Source organism: Calidris pugnax, unplaced genomic scaffold (assembly GCF_001431845.1).
Source record: "Calidris pugnax isolate Ruff unplaced genomic scaffold, ASM143184v1 scaffold593, whole genome shotgun sequence".
NCBI classification, from domain to species: Eukaryota; Metazoa; Chordata; class Aves; order Charadriiformes; family Scolopacidae; genus Calidris; species Calidris pugnax.
This window is the reverse complement of record NW_015092181.1, coordinates 354,132-377,599: the sequence shown is the minus strand read 5'-3', so window position 1 is coordinate 377,599 and position 23,468 is coordinate 354,132. Positions and strand designations below refer to the sequence as shown.

Here is a 23,468-nt window from a genome sequence, read left to right as displayed (position 1 = left end):
TCACCACAGACAGAAAGGCTGAGCTGGTACAAGGTCTGGTGAGTGACTTGAATACCTGACCGTGAGAGGAAAGGAGTCCCAGCAGAGGCTGCACAGGTCACAGCACTGGGACTGCCTCCTGCAGCCCAGCAACAGGATCTCCTGGGAGAGCCGCTGGTACATACATCAAGTTGTGACCTACTTCTGGGACACCACTTCTGAAGTGCAGGGCTTTATGGTCCCCTCTAGTTTCAGGATGCAGTTCAAAGAGTAAGGAAAGATTGGCAACCCTGCACTTAATAATTGTTGACTTAGTTTACTCTTATGGAGAATTTACTCATAATTACTTCTGCTTTTTCAGGCTTGGCTACTTTGTGAATGTCCTCAGGAGCTCAATACAGGTTCTAATGGTACATAAATGTGGTAGAGCTTTGTTTTCAGCCAGACCTTGAGTTATTAAAATGCAAACAATGAACCAGTTTCCTCCCTGACCTCAAAGACTGTCTGTCTTGGTGCCCTGGATTCCCTCACTATAGCAACTACAGAATTCAGAGGTTATTAGATGGATGAGGAGAAACAAGCAAATACCGTTTCCGTATAGGGATCTCTTTAGATCAGGCAGGAATACTGCTTAAGAATGCAATAAGAACCCGTTATTCATCTGGGAGCCTGAGTCTGAACCAGAGCTACAATCTCACCCCATACATCTGTTCCCTCTATCACATCCTGAGAATATTATTTAATCATTACCTTTTCATCTTGACCTTCACTCAATTTTATTTCACAAAGTAAACAATAGAGAGAAAGAATAGAGAATCTATTGCTAAAATAGAATTAAAATATCAGTACACGTGACAAAAAAAAAAAAGGCTAGCTATTTCTTTTTTGTTTAAACTATGCCTGATCTTTTTTTCCTACCAGGTACAGCAAATGTTCAGACAATAAAAGCACTCTCCAGTTACTTCATCTGAAGTGGAGTGTCATCATTTGACTCGCAAGTACTTGTAGATGACTGTTGGGGACATTCTTTTCTGGGCACAAAGCCCCTGAAAAACTTAACGTACCATCAGACATTTCTTTTTCCTACATTTAAAATATCTTTGATGAATCCTGTAACATACTTGTAAACTCTACACTCAAGCAGAAATAAAACAGCTGAGTTATTTCCTGAAGCTCTAATTCCTTAACAGAGGAGAGTGTTTGAAAATATAGGTATATTTGTATATACGTTTCCAAAATAAAAGCTTAGCCTTTGATGAATATGTATTAAAGCCTAAAAACGTATAGTTTACTGCTCACCCTAGGAAAATAAAATATTTTTCAGGGGAAAATGTTCTTTTCTGTGTTGGAATACAAAGCAGCTGCTTCACTTCAGACTCATTTCTCCAAATGATTCTACTTCCTGCCCAGTTTTTACACTTTGTATAAACTTGAGGTAGTGACAGCATAGAATTTTTGAACAAGAAGCGAAGCTTGCTGCCTGCAACTATGGACTAAGTTCTATTCAATCCTTGCATTTCCAATTTGCCTTTGAAACTGCTACAGTACATGAGTTTGCTTTCATGAATGAATCTGATGAGAGAATCTAGCAAAACTGATAAACTTTTCAGAGTGGGGTCCTGCTCTTCTGCTGTCTATAGTGTGAGATCATACCTGTCAAATACAAACCTGGACAGATCAAATATACTGTAGAGCTGGCAAAGCCTGCTGCAGTTCAGGCAGCTAGAGTCACTTCATGGCTCCCAATAAATTGATCTGAATTTTGCTATTCTGTGAGATCACAAGTACATACAAGGACTTCACTTCAAACATCTTCTTTCAAGAAAACAAATAAGAGCTTATTGAGCCACTGGAATTTGTGAGTTTGGTTGTTTTGGTGTTTGTTTTTTTTAATTTTATTTTTCCATTATGCAGATGTCCAGAGTAATAAAAAGTTTTCTAGCATAAGTTTTGTTCACAGCTAAGAATTTTGGTTTTATTAGATTCAATGAAAACGACTTTGTTACTGGAAAAAGGCAGACTGAAAACTGGGAAAAATGTTTTCAGTCATTTTTTAATATTTTAGGTTAGTAACTACTGTTATTTTCCTGTGACAAAGCCTGGAGTTACTTTGCATCTGACAGGTTAGGTAAAAATTCATAGAAATAGGAAACCATTCCTTCCTTTCTCCACGTATACTAAGCCTGTAAAACTGAACATAGAATAATCTTACCAATCAATATGAAAAAAGTTACATAGGAATCTTCTTTACTAGAGTTAACAACTTCACTGTCAATACTCAAAGGTGTCACTATCAGCTTTGATTCTGGTGGGTACATTTCATTAAAATTATAGGAAGAGCTAATGCCTATAATAGCTCTTTTAACACACATGAACAACTCCATATACATACAAACTGGATCCAGACACAGGGGCGAGGCAGATGAGATCCAATTTCCATGTGGTCTTGAAATGGAATTTCCTTGTGGTCTAGCCAACACTGCCCTGAAACTTGTAGGTATATTTTCTGTAATCCAATGCAAACCTATTCCTCATGAATAGAAGTAGTTCCAGCCAATTCTTTCATTCATGTTAACAGCTAAGCATACTTAGAAAAGCATCCTAGAGTCTATTCAAGAGTGTACATTGAAAAAAGTATATAAAAAACCATTTTCATTTCTGCTTTCTTATTGTTCTAGAAAGTGTCTCCCTTCCTCTTGATCGATAATCCATAAAATCTTCATTGTCATCTGCCTTTTTAATTTTTTCTTCTTAAAAAAAATGAAATCATAAGTTCACGATCATATTAGCAAAGACACTTTCTGCTGATTATGCCTGTCATTCTATTTATACTTATGATAAAAACCCCAGCAAATTCTCCTATATTTTTTTTACCTATGTAGTCTGCTAAAGTGCAATTTTGCAAACATCAGTATAGTTTCTGCTAAAGACAGAGGGTGTAAGGAACTCCTAGGCTGAAACTATAGGAACTCTTTATAAGCCAAAACGATATGCAACAGCAACATAAAAAAGCTGCACTGGCTTACCCCAGCTGAGAAGCTGACCTACTGTGTCTTACATGCACAAAAATGTAATGTGAAAAAAATACTATGAAAAAAGTAATATGAAAAAGAATGCAAATTAAGTGTTTCAAGAAGCATCAGTACATATTTAGTAATATGGTTTCATATTTATGTCACTATTTCTTTACAGAATAGTCAGTTCTCTTGGGATGAATATGCTTTTTTGTAGCTGTTACAAATGATACTGTGAAGACTGAAATATCAAATAAGCCTCCACAGCTCCTTCAGTCCTCCAGCTGAACCTGTGGCTCTGACTATAAATAGATTTTAATGCCACATTGCAAACAAAGTGCCACAGTGCAAACAAAGGCTGCCCGACTGTGTTGATCTGGGTGTAGGATGGAGTTTCCATTTACACAATCTGCTCCAGGTAAATTCTGTTTTATGTCAAAATGGAAACTACTCTCCAAGCACAGAGAGCTCAGGAACCCCAGAGAGAAATTCTGGTCTCAGAAGTCAATGAAAACCTCAACTTAATGTCAGCTAAATTCAGTGGGATCAGGATCTTTCCCTCAGAGTGCATTACCTTTGTGATCATTTTGCAGAGAAGAAAGTCAGCTGCATGTCTCTTGGGTGAATAAAATCAAATAATACTAATCAGATTGGAAGTTATTTTCCTAAGGAGCAGCCTTTCTTATTAGTCTAGAAGGTATTTGTACAGGTATCTTGTGGCATTTGAATACTTCTCACTAAAAATTTCCATTTCGTTAATAACTTTACAGAGTATATGAATAGCATTATTCAATATGACTTTACTAATAATTTCTAAAGTAGCAATTATATGTGTGTTGCATATGAACTCCTAAAATACAGAGTTCAATTGGCCCTAGGTCTTTTTAAAAAGGATGATAAATGCCTTAAAGCAGCCTGAAAGATAACATGAGACAAAAGAATCTGCATATGGAATGACATTTTACCTTTTTAGGATATAGAAATGTTCAGAAGAATCACTTGTTTTTATAAGAAATTCAAGCATTGAATAAGGAAATATAAGTACCATCTGTTCTAGCTTCAATGTAAAAGCAATTCCTGTCACATATAACAATACACTGTATTCTGCAAAATGCAGGAAGAAAAGAAAAAGAAACATCAACAAAGGCTTCCTCCTGAATGCTGTATTATATAGCTGAATGCTATATTACAGAGGAGAATATTGCTGGCTGAGGTAGCTACCCTGTAAAACGCTCATACCTTAAAAGCTTTTCTCCAGAAAAGCTAATGCTTAACTTTCTTTTAGGCATATTTCCCATACAGGCAAAATTCTACTGAATTGAATGGAAAGTCTGACTAAATGGAAAGTGAGGAGTAGAGCCTAAAGCAACTGAAACAAACTCGATAGAGAAATGGTAAACTCATTAGTAGCTAATAATGCAGTAGCACTTCAACTGAACAGTGGATTAGAATGAAAGAAGAGACTTACTGGATATGGAGGTATAAAGGGCAAAAGACTTGAGGCTAGTCATTTCTTTTTGTCTCGTTTCCTCTACACTGCTGTGAAAGATGTGTTCCCAAGCATAGAGTTTAAGGAGCTTAATGCCTCGAAGCATCTCATTTGTCTTCTTCAGCCTCTCATTGGAGTACTCCTGCAACATTTACATACCTATTTACTTAAAGAGTATAATTAAAGCAGCTGTCCCTTAAGCATAAGGATCACACAAAAGAATTATGCAGCCCCTTATAATCAGTCAGCTACACTTTACTGGTTCTGTCCATTTAAATGTGAACAGACAGTTGGTTTGCACTCCTAAATCATATAATTTGTACTGAAATTTTTACTGCTCTGTCAGCCTTCCGATGACTTGCAAGGCAGCCTTTCATGACTTCTACTGCCCAGCACACTGGCTGGATTTTCAACAGGCACACTGACAATGTACAGAGGAGATCAGAACGCACAGACAAGTTATGAGTGGGCACACCACTCTGCCCAGCCATTTTTCCTGATGTGAAAACATCGATGGCAAGCTTCAAAGCAGCAAGGCCACATTAGCAAGAAGCTGTGATCCCGTAGGGAGCCCTGACTGAGCAGGGCCAGCTGGCTCAGGCACAATAATACACCCATAAAGCTATACTCCCAGTAAAGCATCACTGGAAGTTATGCCACTTCCAATCTTCAGGCTAGACCAAGGATCTTTGTACCACATTAGGTTGCGAGACATTTCTAGCACACAATGCGCTGCTCCCATCTGCAGGAACTCCTAGGTGATGCTAACTGGCTGCTTGGATGCTATGGGGATGAATGCTGTCTACCTTTCTAGAAGGGTGTACACTGTTGATGTGAAGGCATTACTTTCACACATTAAGGTGCACAAATAACTCTCATTACCACCCATAACTTGTGGAAGAGATTTCAGGAAGCTGTCTGGGTGTATGGCTTCCTTGGAAGTGCAACAGTCACTGAGCGTGCGGAGAAGGGTGAGAGCAGCTGGACACGGTGATTCCTATGAACCAAAGTAACTCTCTCTGCAGTGATGCAGGCAACTCAAATTATAGACAAGCCAAGGGAGGGATCAAGGAACAGCTTGTGACTGAACAGACCTCTAAGGTCCCCAGCTGAGAAGCATACTGCAGGAGTTAGGACTTCCCAGAGGTTATTTAAATAAATCAGTGTGATAGATTTTATAGATTTCCACATCTATGATGTATCTGAGGTCTGAGTTTGGATGCAACATTCCTACCTCCTTTCCCCTTGGACAGTTTGCCCTGCGCGATTCATTCATTTCAGTCAGTGATTGCTTATCATTTACATTTGCAAGTTAGAAAAACCTTAAGTTTTTTTACTTTTAGGGAAACACATACTTGCTGAAAAATGTAACTCCCCAAACCTACATTTTCACTGCTTATGCTTTCACATTCTTGAACTTGACATTCTTGAACATTACAAAATGTTTGAGAATCACTTCCTGGTCAATGTCCATGGTTAGCTTTGCAATTCCAAAGAGACCAATGCAAATTACCAAAAGTTATATTTATATCATGCATGAGTTTGAAGACACTTACCAATGTGCTTCTCTGGGCCTGTGAGAGTTTTGTTGCTACAAAGTACTGAACAGGTGCAAGGACTATGATTACTGCTGCTCCAATTAAGGCACTGATTCCAAGAAGGTAGTAGAGCAGAAGAATGCCTACAATTATCTGTCGGGAGAAAAGAAAGTGAGGGGAAGGTTTGGGATGGCTTCACTTTGTGTATGCACCACGATGACCGATCACAGAGTAACTGGACAGCCACTGCAGCTAACCCCACCCCAAACGTCGTGCATTCTGCAGTGCTGGCACAGTGGGGCTCCATCAGAGAACCAAACACATCCACCTCGCGTTATTCTCCAGCAGAGTAGATTCTGTGTATTTCCATTTCATGGACCCCCATTATGATCAGTAGAAGGTTGCAAAGATTTGCATATCTTCTATAATGTAACTCTCACAGCTATTTAAAATAACCTTACTTAGAAATAAATACATTTATATGATAAAAAAGAAACTTCAAATGGAATTTAAAAGTTATTTTAAAATATTTCCAAGTCACACATTGAGATATTCCCTTTACAGTCACTATGAAATATTTTCCCCATTCGGCAGATGACACAGCATGCATTTTCTGTGACTTGTGATCTTTTTTTCCCCTCTAACATTTAAGCATTTTTACACTGGGGAAGAAATTACATCTCCCAGTTCGATCAGAAATCACTAGTCTACACTATATGGGACTTCCACAAAGAAGGAATGCTCCTTTGCTTATTACAGAAGCTAGTATGAAATACTATTAAAAAATACAACTGATCTTGTAAATGTTAACATGACATTATTGCTGTACAGTACATAAAAAAGGAACATGATAAATCACATCACTAAGATTCTCCAGTTCAAACAAACTCAAACATAAACTTGCAAGGAATTGTTTTAACGATGCACAGTACCTAACTAGCGATGACTGTTAAACAAAAATTAGAGAAACAGCTTAGGAATAAAAGGCTTTTCTTTGGGTAAGTAAGAATCTAGAGAGCCACAATTTGGATGGAAAGGGATACTGTAGCAGCTCAATAAACACAAACAAGACGTACTAGATACTAATGTTAATTACCACTATTCTAATGGCTGTTGAACAATGTGGAGCACTGATAATTTATATATTTATCAATATAAGCTGATAAATAAATCCAAAGACATAATGACAAAGTTAATTTCATACCTCATTTCCCTTAATGAAAAAAAAAAATCGGAAATTTCCTTAAAGCATTATCTACTATTCTTGCTCTATTTGCATATCTGCGTACTCTCGTAACCTTCATGGAAGCATGATCTTCCATCATTTCAGAGCTCAGTAGCCATAAGCCCATCTGTTCCCACACATATTTATGGGAATTGGGTGTTTCCATGAAGAAAAAAAATAATCCTTAGTTCCACTCAAAATACAGGAAAGCATTGAACAGTGCACAGTTAAGAGATGTTCAAAAATATAGAGTCAATGTGGAACACTGACCCTCTGCTTTTCCCCACTGCTAGCTGATTGTCAAGGACATTATGGGACCAGCTGGTTCTAGAACCAGAGCCTCAGTTTCTCATATAGACACGGGGAAAGCTATTCTAGCTACTGGGTCCTGAGGGAGTTGCCAGCTCACAGCTGGTTTGTTGATGGCTTTTTTTTCCCATCCTGGCTATTGAAAGGGTAAGTTATTGCATTTTATTTGCAATAAAAATTCTGTTTTCAATAGATTAAAAATGATCCCATTTTTATCTTTCTGTTGCAATAAGGGCAAACTTTTAAAATATATTCATCATGTGTGGGACAAACATCTATATTCTCAATTTAAGTATGGGAATACCTGCACCTGAAAAGTGCTGAAATCTGTAAGCATTATTGCAAGTAATTCTATATTTATCATACCACATACTACACAGTCAATAATAGACACGTAGATAATCGCTGAACTGCTGGAGGACAGTATCTGGCAGATGGAAAGACTCTCATTAATATTTCTGAGAAGGTAACGATCATATTTTTAAAAAACCGTCTAATGAAACACACTGTTTCCCTTTCATCAAAATCCCAAAGCTCCTACCTGCCAGAGATATATATCACGAGCAAGAAACTCACCAATAGCTCTGGTTATTTTGTCTTGATTATTTATTTGAGGTAGTAAATACTTTCAGCCAGAAACTGCTTTGTGGCCAGTTTTGAAAGAGACAAATGTCCTTTCATTACAACTGTAAGCTCTCCCTGCCAATGAACCAGAGATATGAGAATACAGGAGTTTTTAATAATCACAATGAAATCAAACAACGGTGTTTATAAAATGGAGACGGGGGGGAAGCCTTTACAGGGCCTCATTTTTCTCCCAGGGTTTGAGCCAAGCCTGCTGACAGCATCTTTCAATTGATGGGTATCCCCAGGCCTCTTTTCACGGATTTCAATGGCCTTCAAACAGTAACTTAAGGCAATGATAAAGCTCCTATTGACTCCAGTCCGGACAAAGATGGGGCTCAAATTTTCTAAACTGTATAGAAATCCAAACTTGCTATGAATGACTAGGTCTTCTAAGTCGAGGATAGTTACAAAATCCACAGCAGATGCTGAAATGCTGATTGTTGGGCTAAGAGCTACAAAACAATTAAAAACCTGTTTAAAATAATAACAAAGCTGGTTCAACTTTTTATTAGCCATCTCTCAATCATCCAGTAATTGCTTTCACTGCCTCACAAAACAAGGTATTGAATGAGTGTTGCGGAAACATGTCTTGGAGAAACCTTCGTGACCACCGTGACTCATTGATTTGTGCTTTGCAACGCGTGCACCACCCCCAAAACAGGAGCACGCTTTGACACTGAGAGTCCTGATCTGCTAAGGAGCATTGCAGGGTGAATTTTAATGCAAATGTAATCATATTTTCAGCAGACTGTCAGGAAATACTTTATGAGTCTGTGACTTCTGGCACATTAGAGCAAGATGTTGTTGGAGAATATGCAATGAAATCTGCTAAGTTCTCAGTTGCACTAAAGCGCTCTCTACACTGAGCTGCCAGAGTGGTCTTACAAAACGTGTAGATGAAATTGGTACCTGTTACATAGCCTGTTTTACTAACAGACTTACAATGGAGACTAAGCCTAGGGAATAACTGGACCTTAAACATTGCCATTAAAGGGGTGGACTCTTCTTAAGGCTTCATGCCTCTTTAAGCAATATCATTACAATATAGAATCACTGACCTCTTACTGCAGGGTACTTCTTGTCAACAGATAAAAAAATACCTTACTACTCAAACTACTACTAACAAACTGTCAACCTCTAACAATATTTCATATGATATTTCATTTCAGTTTATTTTCATTATAGTTGTCTTTGCTTTTGCAATTAGAATGAAAAAAAAAAAAAAATAATCTGGTTCCCATTTTTTTGTTTCCCATCACTTCAGGGAAACCATCCTGATGCTAAAAAGTAAGTCAAGTTTCTTTCTGAAAACTTCCTGCTGATAATTGCTATATTAATCACCCTTTTTTTAATTCTAGAAAGTAAAATGTTTTTAACTGGCTATAGGCCTCTCCAGAGTAGATCAGGAAAACTAGTCTATATCCAATGCAGCTACACTCCTGCATAAAATACTGTATGAGTGCAGCCACACTACGACTTGTATAAATATGACTAGGATATATAAGTACAAATCATACTCAACCATATAAATATAAATCATTTTGGGTCTTAATGTTTTAACAGATCTCACGTGTAGAGTAAATGCAAACCTGAGGCATGAAAGCCTGGCTAAAAAAAGCCAACTCATGTTGGTAAGCTGCTGACCTATCCTAATGTGCTCACTATCCCAATGTGAGGCTTTACACAACTCTCACTGGGGTTAGTGAGAACTTTACCGAAGATGTCTTTTTCCTGCAGGTCCTGTTTCACTCTTGGAAGCAATCTACCCCTCACTACCACAGAGGTACAAGAAGACATATATTAACATACTATGTTTCAAACACATATAGCAAAACTGTGAAGACTCCTAGGGCATTTCAAGAGGACACTACTTGGTTTTGGTTTTCCAGGGAACAAATACTCCCCAAAAAACGAGACTACACAACAGGACACAAGACACATTCAAAGCCCCACTATCACTGACAATGAAGAAGGACCTGTGTTGCCCCTCCCCAGTGTTTTCCTCAGTGAAGAAAAAAACAATTTCAGGGAAAACAAATAAAACAGGTTTGGTTTTTTTTTTCCAAGGTTAGGAAGTTAGCCTGGCTTACCATGCAATCAGATGATTTTAAGTCCATCACAAAGGAGGACTTGCTCATATAATCTATAGCAGCTTGCCAACACCCTCTTGTTTTTGACAGAAACAGCGATAAAATCCACTCCATCCTCATATGTATCTTTATTGTCAGAAAAGAATCCAGGTCTCCTGATGGCCAGCAGCATAGCACCTGACTCTTTGAAGGACATTCATATCATTTATATAATCCCCTGAACGGCTGGTTTTTCTTCCCCATCCCCAGCTTTTCAATGTAGTATTCTTATATGCTCAACATCTTATGGAAGAAAAATCACTAGTATCAGATGTTGATGGACACAGGAACACCTAAGGCCATGTTAGAAACTGACTGGAAAGATGATCTGCCAGTTGCAGCCCATATACAGTCTCCTGAAAATTATTTCATTTTTGGACAAGAGCAGGCAACTCAAAATGCAAAATTGATGAGTCAATTATTGGCAGCTGACTTCCACGCAAGCCAAACCAGCCTCTGTGTAATGCTGGAATCAGACCACCTTTGTGACATGAATACAACGGAGTTTTATAAATAAATAAATGATACTTTTAGAAAATACTGAGTGAATTAACACTCTCTTGCCTCTTTTGTTTGTATTGGCTTTTAGCACCGACACAGTCTCAACAAAAATACACCGAGTAGTTGGAAGAAAACAGAAAGAATTGCAGAGTACTGTATTAAGATCTGATGAAACTACGTGCCTTACTGTCAGTTTTCTCAGGAAATTCCTAAATGGAAGTGCAGGAAATTTCTATGGTTTAAGTACTGGCTCTTCCAAATTAAGTAATTTGCATTTTTCCAATATTTCAGTAAGCATGAACTTTGAAAAATGATCCAAGGTTGTACTGAGATTGCTCTGATCTTCTGCTACTCTGTGTCTGCTCTTACCAGCATAAACTTTAATGACATGGTCATCCAAGGCTGACCACTTCACAGAGTCAGAGGAATACTAACTCACTGAAAAAAAATCTTAGTTTTAATCATATTTGTTTTTCAGTATTTCATGTGACAGAATAAACAATCTATAAAGCTGGTACAATGAAGGAGGTAATACCATGTTTCTATGTTGGACACCGCATACAAACTCCTGCTTCAGTAAGAGAACAGGCTTAGATTAATTTAAATCAATCAAGAAAGGATCTTCTAAGACGGGACTCTGCTTTCCTTATCTTACAGCCTTGATAAGATGGCTGTACTTCCTTGGGTATTACACAGCTACAGGACATGGAAACAGGAGTCACTGGTGATTGAGCGTGACTCGAAACAGTGATGTGCCCCATGTCATGCACGTGGGAAAGGAGATGGAAGGGATAAGACCGGTGTTTAGAGACAGGAAACGACAAAGACACCAAAGAGGATAAAGTAGCAAAACTATTTCATATAACAAATGAATCTATGGAATTTTGCACGCTAGAATTTGTCATCCATGAGGCAGCGGTAGTTTTAAGGGATGTCCAGAGGCTCATCTCTAAGTGATCATATTTTTGAATAAACTGCTGCTTCTCTTGCTTCTGTTGGGATTCAGAAGACAAATGCTTGCAATACATGACTCCACTGATATAATAAATTAATGCAATGGAATAACATAATCTGCTGTACCCTATAAATTTTTGTTATAAATGCAAAGCATGTAAGGGAGCAGTCAAGATCCTAATGCAATCCTAAATACCTAGAGTCCTGTCAGAGATGTGAAATACATTACCTACAATGTTTCTATATATTAATGGCTTAAAATCTTATTTCAAGTTATTCTTTAACTTCTTTAATATCTCTACTTCCATGAAACTCATAACCAATCATCAATCACTACAGCAGATGCCACTTTAATAGTAAAAGCACGTTCAACCTCCTTACCTGTACTGGCATAGCCCAAAGGTTAGGGCAGAGAAAAAAGAACCACATCAGCTGATTTGTGTCTATGGCAACCAGGTTACAGATCTGGCCTGCAGTCATCTCCCCCATAGACATGTTAGAGGTTGAAAGCTGCATAATTTTATTGTATATTTTTGTCTGGAAGAGAGATCAAAAGGTGTTAGCATATAGAAATAAAATCAGTTTTCTAGCTCCATCTAAAACACAGGCATAGTCCTGCACACTGAGGGAAACCAACATTCCCAGTAACTTGAATTAAGAGTTTAAAGTTTGGCCTTTTGTGTTACGAAAAACGAAAAATGTTAAGCTACTGTCTAACTGTTCAGCCACAAAAAGCACAGTGTAATTAGGTACATAATGGTTGTCTTAGTACTCCCTTTTTGCATCCCCGTGGATGAGTAAGACAACGAAACCGTTACTGCCCAACATGCCCATTAATCATATTAGCCACTATTACTTAGAGTCCAGCTTCTCCATGGACTTGCTGTAACTACTTGCCTTGCTGTAACTAGCGCTAATAAATAATATATTATAACATTCAATATATAACAGTCAATACGTTACAATTGTTGTTATTTTTCTCTGGCAATTGATTCAGCTCCCATACAACCTCAGCCCATGTGCCGGCTGAGAACGTTGCTATGTTTTGGCTGGAGTGCTCAGTCCCATTACCAAGTTTAATTCACAGACAACTAATGTAACAGGTCCAATTCCATACTGAATTAAATAGTTGCCTCAGTACAGAACCAGGCACCACGTAGAAAAATAATTTAATACACAATAATGAAAGTGTACTTTTACCAGCTGGTTTGGTAAAAGGCTACACAGTGATGCTTTGCTGCCATAAGACTTAGCTGACAGGAAGGCCCCTGATTCAGTAAGTGGTTTCAGATCAAGTGCCAACTGTCCACCGTGAGGCATAATGTCATAAAGGACACGTTGAACAGGTGCAGGTTTACACAAGGGAAGAAAAGAGAGAAAACATTTAAAGAAAACTGAAAAATTATCAGAAAAAAATGTATAAAAATACTGGCACAGAGACCTCCATTAATTCTGCTGCTTACAGAGATGGCTAGAAATTTTCCAATTTGAATGGTCTGACTGCTGGCGTTATCCGGGCCTCTGTGTAACATCCAGTGCAGAGAATGCAAGCTTTTCTTAAACAAAATTAATCTAGAGCTATTTTACAACAATTTCCCTTTTATACTTCCTGTGGTCCATATAATTTTGTAGCTAGTTGCAGCTCTTCTGCTTGATACAAGACATGCAATTTTTTAATATATATTTTGGGTCTATTTTTTATATCTTTAGGAAGTTTCCACTTCACTCTAACAAGGGAAAAACAATGGATGGAATACTGAAGTCTGGCAGCTGACAAGTGCTTCCAAGTGTAAGATCAAAAGAGGATTAAACAATTACACTGCCATTGAAAGCATCCATCTATCACACAAAGTCTCACAGGATCTATGTCATTCAGTGGATAAATAGCATAACTTATAAGGTTGTCTTTCAAGCTGTCAGAGGGTAGGTTTCAGCCAGTGCACTGGGCAATATCATATTGTAATCTTACACCCAGTTCTCTCGTTTCCAGGCCCAGATCTTTGTATACCACAGAGAACTTTGATCTGCTGTTCACAGTTATACAATGATTATGGACTCAATTTTACCAATCTTACTTATGTTCAGTAATTACAGACTCCTCAAGGCCTGGCAGATTTTTGTGGCATGACCCATAGAATAAGACAGTACTGCATGCATTGGGAATACAAGCCATCCTTTTTGCCAAAAGTAAACTTACAGGACATTTTAAAGCTGTATTATTTGCATGGGACATTACAAAAACATGCCTTTGAGATGGGAGATGGGTAGTTCACAACCCAAATTATTTCCAAAGTTTAATTCAGTTCTACTGTCAGCAAATTTATGCTCAAAGTTAATGAGGAATACAGCACTAATATTATAAATAAATGTTTATATAAAATCATCAAATAAGATGCAGAGAAAAGAGAATACAGGTTTAAGTTAACACAATGTTTAATGGCAATGGTTAGATTCAATACATTTCAGGAGAAGCGTTTCAGAATCGAATAACTATAATTATAACTTGTATTTATAAATACAAATATGGTTGTATGAAAATAGGTTAATTAGTAATATATTGGCTACCTGTATTGCACCTCTCAAGTTGATTCCTGTTTCAATAGCAACATAATATGATGCTTGGAGAAATGTCCTTTGCAATAAAAGGGCAAAAAATAAGAGTACAGCCAAAACATAAGCATTGGACAGGAACTCTTGAGATGAAATAAAGAAAACACCAAGAATTTTAGTCTATAAAAAAAAAAGAAAATTAGAAATTAGTTGCAATGGTAATTTAATTACTAGTTTTGCATAATTAATAAGCACAGATAATCAGTTTATTACTTTGAAAGTGCTCCCAACCTTACCTGAAACCTCACAGTTTATCAGTTCAAGGGAACAGGCATATAATGTCCCAGCTCAGCAAGCTTTATTTAAATGCAGAATAACATTTATAGGATTTCTGATACCCTTCCAAAACTCTAGGACACTTTGAGCAACCCCATATGGTCATTTGCTAAAAGATACACATTGCCCATTGTCAAAATGGATTAGTTAACGTTCTTTTGGAGAATTTAGTCTCCTTATTCTAGCCCCTCAGGTTACTGAGCACTAAAATGACCTTCCCAACTTGCTGAAAACACATCCCTCCAACTCTTGGAACTATGCACATTATTTCTGTTTGCAGCATCCAACAGGCTTTTTCAGTAATTTTATTTATGGTCATTAGCTCCTAGCAAGTTCATGAGGTCACCAAAGTGCATTTTGAAGCATGTCTATATTTTACTGCGAAAGCAGTGCATTTACTCTGGATTCCATGTAAGAAGCAGACACCTTTGGTGCCACAGCTAGTTGAGAGGGTGGCTTGCCTTGGAAAGCCTTCTGAAACTGAAGCGTCCCTGCCTTCCTCTTTCTCCCCTAGGCTCCTAAATTTTGATTGCTGGCTTATGCTGCCATTAAAGGCAAAATTAGGAAGAGGCCTACTTCTATTCCCTCTCAGAGGGCTTCATTTACACTACTGCTGTATTCCTTCCTCAGCACATTTCTTCTTGCCTACAGTTTCTTTGCTGATGACATTTTCAAGACTGCTGTATCACTTAAACTATATTTCAAAAACTCTCACTGTCTGTACATTTTATTAGATCTGATCTTCACCTTGCAGCTGTTTACACAAACCCCATACAACAAGTCAATACAGAGGCTAAACTTAATGCCTTTTTTAAAGGCTTTAAGTTTTTAAAGCTGTGCTTTTCTAAGATGAGGCTGAGCCAGCTGAAAGAGTAATGGACTTCTCCCTACACCTAATTGCGCCTGGGTTGCTCCAAGCAGCATCCTCCTGTTGCTTACTGTGCACTAGTTTGGGAGCTTATTGGAACCCTTCCTGAGCGAACTTGAATCGCTGGCAGAAAATAAATCAGCCCAGGAAAAATTTTTTGCTACTTTTCTTTTACTTTAATGGCTGAATCAGACCACAAAGGTGTCCCGTTGGTGCCAGAGCTGGAGCAAAGGAGGGAACAGGAGCAGGGGTGACAAGGAACGTGAAAGAAGGAAAAGCAAGTCCTTCCAGCAGTGGTAACTTAACAGGTCACTTCATGTTCTTGAGGAACCATAGCCTCAGGATACTTTTTCCATCTCTTTTTACTCCATTTTTGACATTCACGATTGCTCCTGCCATTGCTGTAGTAGGCACACCATCTTGCCCCTTGACATCAGTAAGGGAATGTATAGGCGTAAAAGCCGAGAAATATATGCCTACCTTTGTAAACAAGACAATGAGCAAAACTGTTTTTGAAAGGATTAGTTGTTTTACTCCATGAGAAGAGTGCATGCTTACAAGAATACATCCAGTACAAGTTTCCTGACCCATTGCCTGCCACCTCACAGAACAATATTCCTTCTCTTGAGAGGAAACCGGTCTGATCTGTCCACGCAACGGTTTAACCATCTGTTGAGCTGCCTGGGAGGTAATTCACCAGCACCAGAGCCATTCTCCATAAATATCTGATCACTTCCAAATAAATTGTTATTGATTCTTCTTCAAACATTGGCCAAAGTAAGCCATCAAAGGACTTCAGTCTGCTACACAACACAGACGGACTTGTGTGGATTTCTTAGGTTGACTCCCTTTTCCCACTTATGTGACATTTCTTACAAGCTACTGAGATTCAGACCAAGGCTGGACACAAAGAAAAGCAAATAATTATTATTCCAGTCTGTAATTCTTTGTTCATGCAAATGTTCCTTATTTCCATAAGGAGGCAACTTGACCGTCATATACTACTTTTATTAAGTGTACAGACTGAGCACTTAAAAGAACATGGAAAATTTCCAGTGACATTCAACAGTGCTGAGTTTCATGCTTTGAAAATAGGAAATAAAAACCTATTTCATTCAGTAATTTATTTCCTGCTCTCAAAGGTAAATGGTTAGCCGATAATATTTTCCAATTCAGCTAGGTACTTTGACTTCAATGGGATTTAATGTATATAACCCTTTCTGCAGTCTGTAGGGCCACTGAATTAAATAAGGAAGTAGCCCTCAGAGAAAGCATTCAAGAATATGGAGTCTTCAAAGTCAAATCAATAGAACACAAGCAATTGCTGGGCATACACTGGAACAGGCTGCTCAGAGAGGTGGTGGAGTCTCCATCTCTGGAGATGTTCAAAACCTGCCTGGACACGTTCCTGTGCAACCTCCTCTGGCAGGGGGGTTGGACTAGATGATATCCAGAGGTCCCTTCCAACCCCATATCATCCTGTGATTCTGTGATACTTGTTTCTTTAAATCTTTATCAAGTGCTAAACTCTGAACAATTATAGTATACGACAGCAATTATGTTTAGATAAGAGACATTCAACCACAGTTTTACTTATTTGTATCTTAGAAGGATTAAGACCTAAATGATTACTTATTCCATAGTCATTCCAATAGGTTACAGCAGCATTACACACCATAGACAAAAGTGTATGGTACAGTAAAAGTCAGTCTCCCAGATTATTTACAGTCTTACAAGTTCAGCTTTTCCAATCAGGTTAACTTGCATTTGACCCTTGCAAGCTGTAACTCTGGTTGTAAATTTATTCTTGCTGTAAATCTGAAGAATAAGAAGGAAGACTCAAGGCTCTACGTTTAGCCTGGAAGCTTCAGAAAACATAAAACAGAGGTCTGTAAAATTACAAGTACAACCAAGTCTTCCCCTGAGCTACGTTTAAGGCCTTGACAACAGAAATGAAGAGTAATTCAAAAATTGGGTGAGTCCATGGCCAATTAGATGCATCCAATTTATCTTTCAGACTCTTTAATATGTATGCTCATGAGCATAAAGCACTAGGCACATGTACGGTGGAAGAACTGCTCCTGGTGTTTATCTGTTAATGTTTAAGAGCCACCTATTATTTCCTGTGCAGTGTAGTTTCAAATACAAAATAGAATGCAAAACAGTATAACTGCAAAACTTGGTATTGGTTTTTTCTTTTTTTTTTTGAACATTTCTGGGAAACCCAGGATCATTTACATGTGTGATGTTTTCATCTCAGACATATCTTGTTGACTTGCAACAGTGAGAATCTTTCCTTTGAGTTACCCTTTCTCAGGTCAGCTGTTATTATAGCAGTTCTTCATTAGGATTTCTTTTTATTTCAATACAGGGTCATCCAGGAAAACCTGGCACCTCTATAACACATTAAAACCTGAAAAAAGCTTCTTATGAAGGCAAAGGTAGAACAACATACAAGTCTTCAAAACTGGGAAATCGTGATTATCAGAGATAATAACATGACAGCAAATATAAAGGCTAAAGCATTATCCCAATCATGAACCAAGAAGGTTACAGACTATGCTGTATCATATCAAGGGCAGTAGCAGACACAACACAATTTCAGTGCTGTCCTAAAATACCTCTGGCTAGCACTGCTAATTACTGCAGCTAATACCATTTTTTACTGTATGCAAAAGAACACAATTTTTTACATAATCATGTTTTGACAAATCATAATTTTCTAGCAAGGAGATTTTGGTGCAGTGTTGATTCACATGGAATCATTATATAATAAACAAGGAGGAAAAGTGAGATGAATACTCTCCATATTTTTTCTAGCACTCACTTGAGAGAAAAGGAGGAGTAACATACATAGATAAACATCACACACATTCGATGAAAGTACCAAGATATTTGCCAAGTCTCAGATGCAGGATTGGGCCATTGTGGTTTACAAAGTAACTGAGCATCTATGTGTTTAAACTACAATAGTTGTCTAAGTACACTTGTCCATCTGCAGGAAATACAAGGAAAAAATTGAACATCTACTAAACCTTTGCATAGAAGACAAACAACCTTGTCTGAGAAGCTGATGGAACTAATTAGATGTTTTATTTTCAGAAATAACTTTAGGGTTATTCAGTTTCCCACCTTCCCAACAACTTCACGATAGTACCACTTTTAAAAAGCGCCAGTAGGCTCTAAGCAGTAAAAGGCTGACTAAAAGGCCAATATTTAAATACTGAAAGACCCTACGCTCACAGAGTCTTAAATCTCAGTATCGGGCCTTTTGCTACACTGGGACCTATGACTTATAGAACTTTTAAAATAATGAGTCTATAGGTTTGCTATATCATTTGAATGTATTATGTCAGCAGATTTTCCTAACTAACGAAACTGCTAATCCTAACTTCGCAATGTGGGAGATACTACCAGCAAAATATAAAGGTTATCGTTCTGTCAGTCTCTTCTTCGGTGTGAAATGATTAACACCCAGAGAAATTCATGTCATAAGAACGTTCTGGGGTGGCCATAAATATTGATACCACAGTTATAAATAAACATGAAGAGCGTGACAGAATTCAAGACGCTGTCATGGTCTAACTGCAGCACTAAGTAAAGCAGTTAACACTGCCTGTGATACCATGTGATCTCAGATCTCCAGCTCCAAAGCAGTTTATATCTGTCACAAAGGGCCCGAAGAATAGAGAAAATATTATGTCTTAGGACTTACCTCTTTGCCTTCAGTTTCACAAACAGAATTTCTGTTTGAAAGATACAGTTGACTCATTACAACATCTGAATCTAAACTATTTGAAATGGAGAAATGTCACTTCAAGGGATGGGTGAAAGACACTCCCTGCTGTGCTCACAGCTACTTTGCTTGTCCGATTCTGTCTCGCTGTATAGCAATTCTTTCCAATGCCCTCAAACTCAGCAGCACATCAGACACAAACCACATTTTATCTCAGTTTATTTTTGCGTTCATCAGACAGTGTTTCTCTCACCATTGCTTGCTCCTGAGAGCTACATAAAGGCAAGGTTCTCCTTTTCGACTCATTACAAGTAAAGGTGTAACATTGCTAGTAGAACTGGTCTATGCTTTTTCCCTGCCGTAGATCCAGTAGTCTAGGTATGTTCATACATGTGGGAGTTTTCCTGAACACCCTGGTGTGTTTACAGACAGTTTGAATCAAAAGCCTTCATACATTTTAGATTCATCTAATCCAGCAAAAGCAATTTTAAAATGTAAAGGTAATTAGCCTCTTAACAGAAAAACAATGTGTATAAACCAGGTCAAAACAGAAGGAAAAGCCTCTTGGAGACCTTTTCGCAAAGGTAAAATACATCCTTAAGTGTCACTCGTGGACCATCACCATCAGTGAATATTGCTGTTAGGTGAACTGCAGACAGTGTAAATGACAACAATGAGGAGGCTACAGCTTAGCTAGGGACAGTGAGGATGTCACGGCTGGATGTGGCTCTGTGAAGGGCCTATCTGGACCAGACCTGAGCTTTTTCACAGAGAAACTTTAGCTGACGCTTTAATAGGAAAATTAAATGGATTAATCCATAAATTGTTATTTGTTAAAAATTCAACCGAAACAGCGTCCTAAACAAATTATCAAGAAGCAGAGCTCAAAAGCTTCCACAGTACTTCGCTGCAACATAGTCCTATAGTCTTACTTTTTCATTTCCTGCCTTAATTCATTTCCATTGAATCTACTTGCTATATTAAAGTTTCCAAATGTTAGGATAAGGATTGCAAAATGGATAAACAATTAATTTTAGCCTGAGGCTTTTGTTCAATTTTCTGCAATGCATCTGATATATTTCAATATTTACAGTGGATCTAATCCAAAGTGTACTTGAGTGAATGGGTATATTTCCATTAGTGTCAACAGACTTTGGAAATAAAGCCTTATATCAAACAGCATGTGAGCTGCAGAAATAAACTGATCTTTGTCATAGAAATCCAGCCTGAGTGACCTCACCTTTTAATGAGAAAATGCTTCTTGAGTCTTTTTTTTTTTCCTAGTTAATCAAGAAGTATGCCTGCTTCTTCTTGGGAACGCTCATTTAAGTAGAATCCTTTAAAAATATGTTTCAGTTCGTGTTTCAAAACCAACCTCTCCAAAGACAGTAGTGGAAATTCTTACTTTGTCACAGTTAAGTTACTTGGCATTTTATTGTGATGACAAAAGCCTGCTTTAATCCTCTTAGACATCACGCATTTTTGGAAATGAAAAGCAAACCCTATTAAAAATATACTTTTTCCTTTCTGAAAAGCACTCAGTCACGTACTTGTTTCAATCTCTACTCAAGACCTAAAGTTCTTACAATGCTAGTGAGATTCTGGATATGCCTCACCATTATCTTGAATAAGGTTATTTTCCAGAATGCAAGCCTGACTAGATGCTGGGGTAATTTATTTTGCTCCCCATCAAGGTATAAAAGTGGATAATAGGAAGTACATATATACTGTCATTTCTAGCATTCACAAATACATTGCAGAGTTACTTTCTTTACTGAGGCCAAATAATACATAGTCATAACATTACTTTTTTGACTTCTCTATTTTTATGACATTTTGACAGTACCTGTGGGCGGATGGTGTTATTTCCTTTTCCAACATTGTGCACAATCCCAGAGATGCAGAGCGGACCAGCAAATCCAAGCAAGTCAGCCAGAATACGGAATGTGCTACTGAGAAGTAAGGGTCTTCCAAAAGCACAGCAGAGAGCACGCCAAATTGATCTGGATCCTTGTGGAGACGCTGACCTTTTGTTCTGTTCACAATTAAAAAAAAACAATTGTAAGGATTATGTTATATATTAACCCCAGATTTGATAGATCATTGGTATTTTGATCTCTGCTTTAATTCATTAACAACCAGTTGCAATCATAGAATCATAGAATTGTCTAGGTTGGAAGGGACCTTTAAGATCATCTAGTTCAACCATCAACCTAACTCTGCCAAAAACAAAAAACCACATCTCTAAACCATGTCACCAAGCACTATGTCAACCCATCTTTTGCATACCTCCAGGGATGGTGCCTCAAGCACCTCCCTGGGCAGCCCATTCCAATGCTTAATAACCCTTTCAGTGTAAAAATTTTTCCTAGTATCCAATCTGAACCTCCCCTGGCACAACTTGAGGCCATTTCCTCTAGTCCTATTGCCCGTCACTTGGGAGAACTGAGGCCATTTCCTCTAGTCCTATTGCCTGTCACTTGGGAGAACAGACCAACTCCCACCTCTCCACACCCTCCTTTCAGGTAGTTATAGAAAGCGAGAAGGTCTCCCTCAGCCTCCTTTTCTCCAGGCTGAACAACCCCAGCTCCCTCAGCCTCTCCTCACAAGACATATTCTCCAGACCCCTCACCAGCTTTGTCGCCCTTCTCTGGACCCGCTCCAGCACCTCAATGTCTTTTTTTTGTGGTAAGGGGCCCAAAACTAGACACAGTACTCAAGGTGAGGCCTCACCAGTGCCCAGTACAGGGGGACCATCACCTCCCGAGTCTTACTCACTACACTGTTCCTGATCCAGGCCAGGATGCTGTTGGCCTTCTTGGCCACCTGGGCACACTGCTGGCTCATGTTCAGCCAACACTCGACCAACACCCCCAGGTCCTTTTCTGCCAGGCAGCTCTCCAGACACTGCCCCCAGCCTGTAGCACTGCCTGAGGTTATTGAGACACAAGTGCAGGACCCAGCACTTGGCCTTGTTGAACTTCACCCCATCGATCCAGCCTGTCCAGACCCCTCTGTAAAGCCCTTCTACCCTCCAGCAGGTTGACGCTCCCGCCCAACTTGGTGTCACCTGCAAATTTACTGAGGGTGCACTCAATCCCTCATCGAGATCGATGAAGATGTTAAAGAGAACCAAGCCTGAGGTGCACCACATGTGACTGGCTGCCAACTGGATTTAACTCCATTCACCACCAATCTCTGGGCCCGGAAATTCTTGAGCTACGTTTATTGTTTCATTTGGTTTTATGGAGTAAGAAAAAAGCATTAATTTGTCCTCTCTTTCACTTCACAACAAGAACCACGATTTCTTTCCTACCCTTAGTAAGGATCAAGTAAGCGTGCTGGTTTGTGGCTTGCTGGGAGAGAAAGAAAAAAAGGAGAGAGGGAACTGACAGGTTTTGCTTTGCTGCAAACACAGAGACTGGAAACCTATGATCTTTTTAGACAGAATGCAAAAGACTTCTCTCAAAATCCTGAGTACTCTCAGTCAGGGTGTTAGAATTTGAGCTGAGGTAGCTTCACCCCTGAATTCTCCTGCAGAGAAACTGTAACCAAAATACCGTGGAAAAAACAGTCCTGCAAGGCCTCATTAATATTGACTGTGTAATTGAATGATTCCAGGGTCTTATTAGGAAGAATGATAATGGTGTGCAGTGAATACAGTCTGTAATTACTTTCCACATCAAAATAGAGGCCATATGGATTTTACACGCATTTAACCAGCAGTGTGCTTGACACACATGTTTAGGTAGATAAATCCCATTATTTGTATGAGGTACAACTGAGTATGTGATCTCTTTGTATATGGAAAGCTATGCTAATGGATACTTAAATTGCATCATGTCTGTTTATATAATTTTATGTTTTCCTTTAGCATAAAAAGTAATGAAAAACATAAGCATTGAGTAAGCAGATGGACATAATTCCATGCTTTACATACCTTCTGTGCTTCAAAGGCCTCATTAAGGCGAATGTAATTGGTCAGAGCTCTCATCGCAATGGGAAGCTTTCCTATGGTTTTCAAGTCTATTGGTTTTTTATGGGCAGTCTTGATGAACGTATTCATCCACCAGTATGTTCCTTTGGACAACAGATTCACAAACGGTTGTAAGAATCGAACGCCAAGGTCCTGGAGATCCTCAGGAGGTTTAACTTCTTTAGGAGTTTTGAAGAAAACATACCTCTGAAATTCAGAAAAATAATGAAAGAATCA

The 23,468-nt window shown here is 38.5% G+C and overlaps 1 protein-coding gene across 1 annotated transcript in view; it reads right to left on the bottom strand.

Moving 5' to 3' along the window:
- ABCC8 (ATP binding cassette subfamily C member 8) overlaps positions 1-23,468 on the bottom strand; it is an 88,652-nt gene that overhangs the window by 47,641 nt on the left and 17,543 nt on the right. The window contains exons 3-8 of the mRNA XM_014962246.1: positions 23,196-23,438; positions 21,102-21,290; positions 14,331-14,495; positions 12,147-12,302; positions 6,039-6,173; positions 4,462-4,624 (exon numbers count right to left, since the gene is read on the bottom strand). Coding sequence (XP_014817732.1) covers positions 4,462-4,624; positions 6,039-6,173; positions 12,147-12,302; positions 14,331-14,495; positions 21,102-21,290; positions 23,196-23,438 — 1,051 coding nt within the window. The remainder of the gene's footprint in view (positions 1-4,461; positions 4,625-6,038; positions 6,174-12,146; positions 12,303-14,330; positions 14,496-21,101; positions 21,291-23,195; positions 23,439-23,468) is intronic.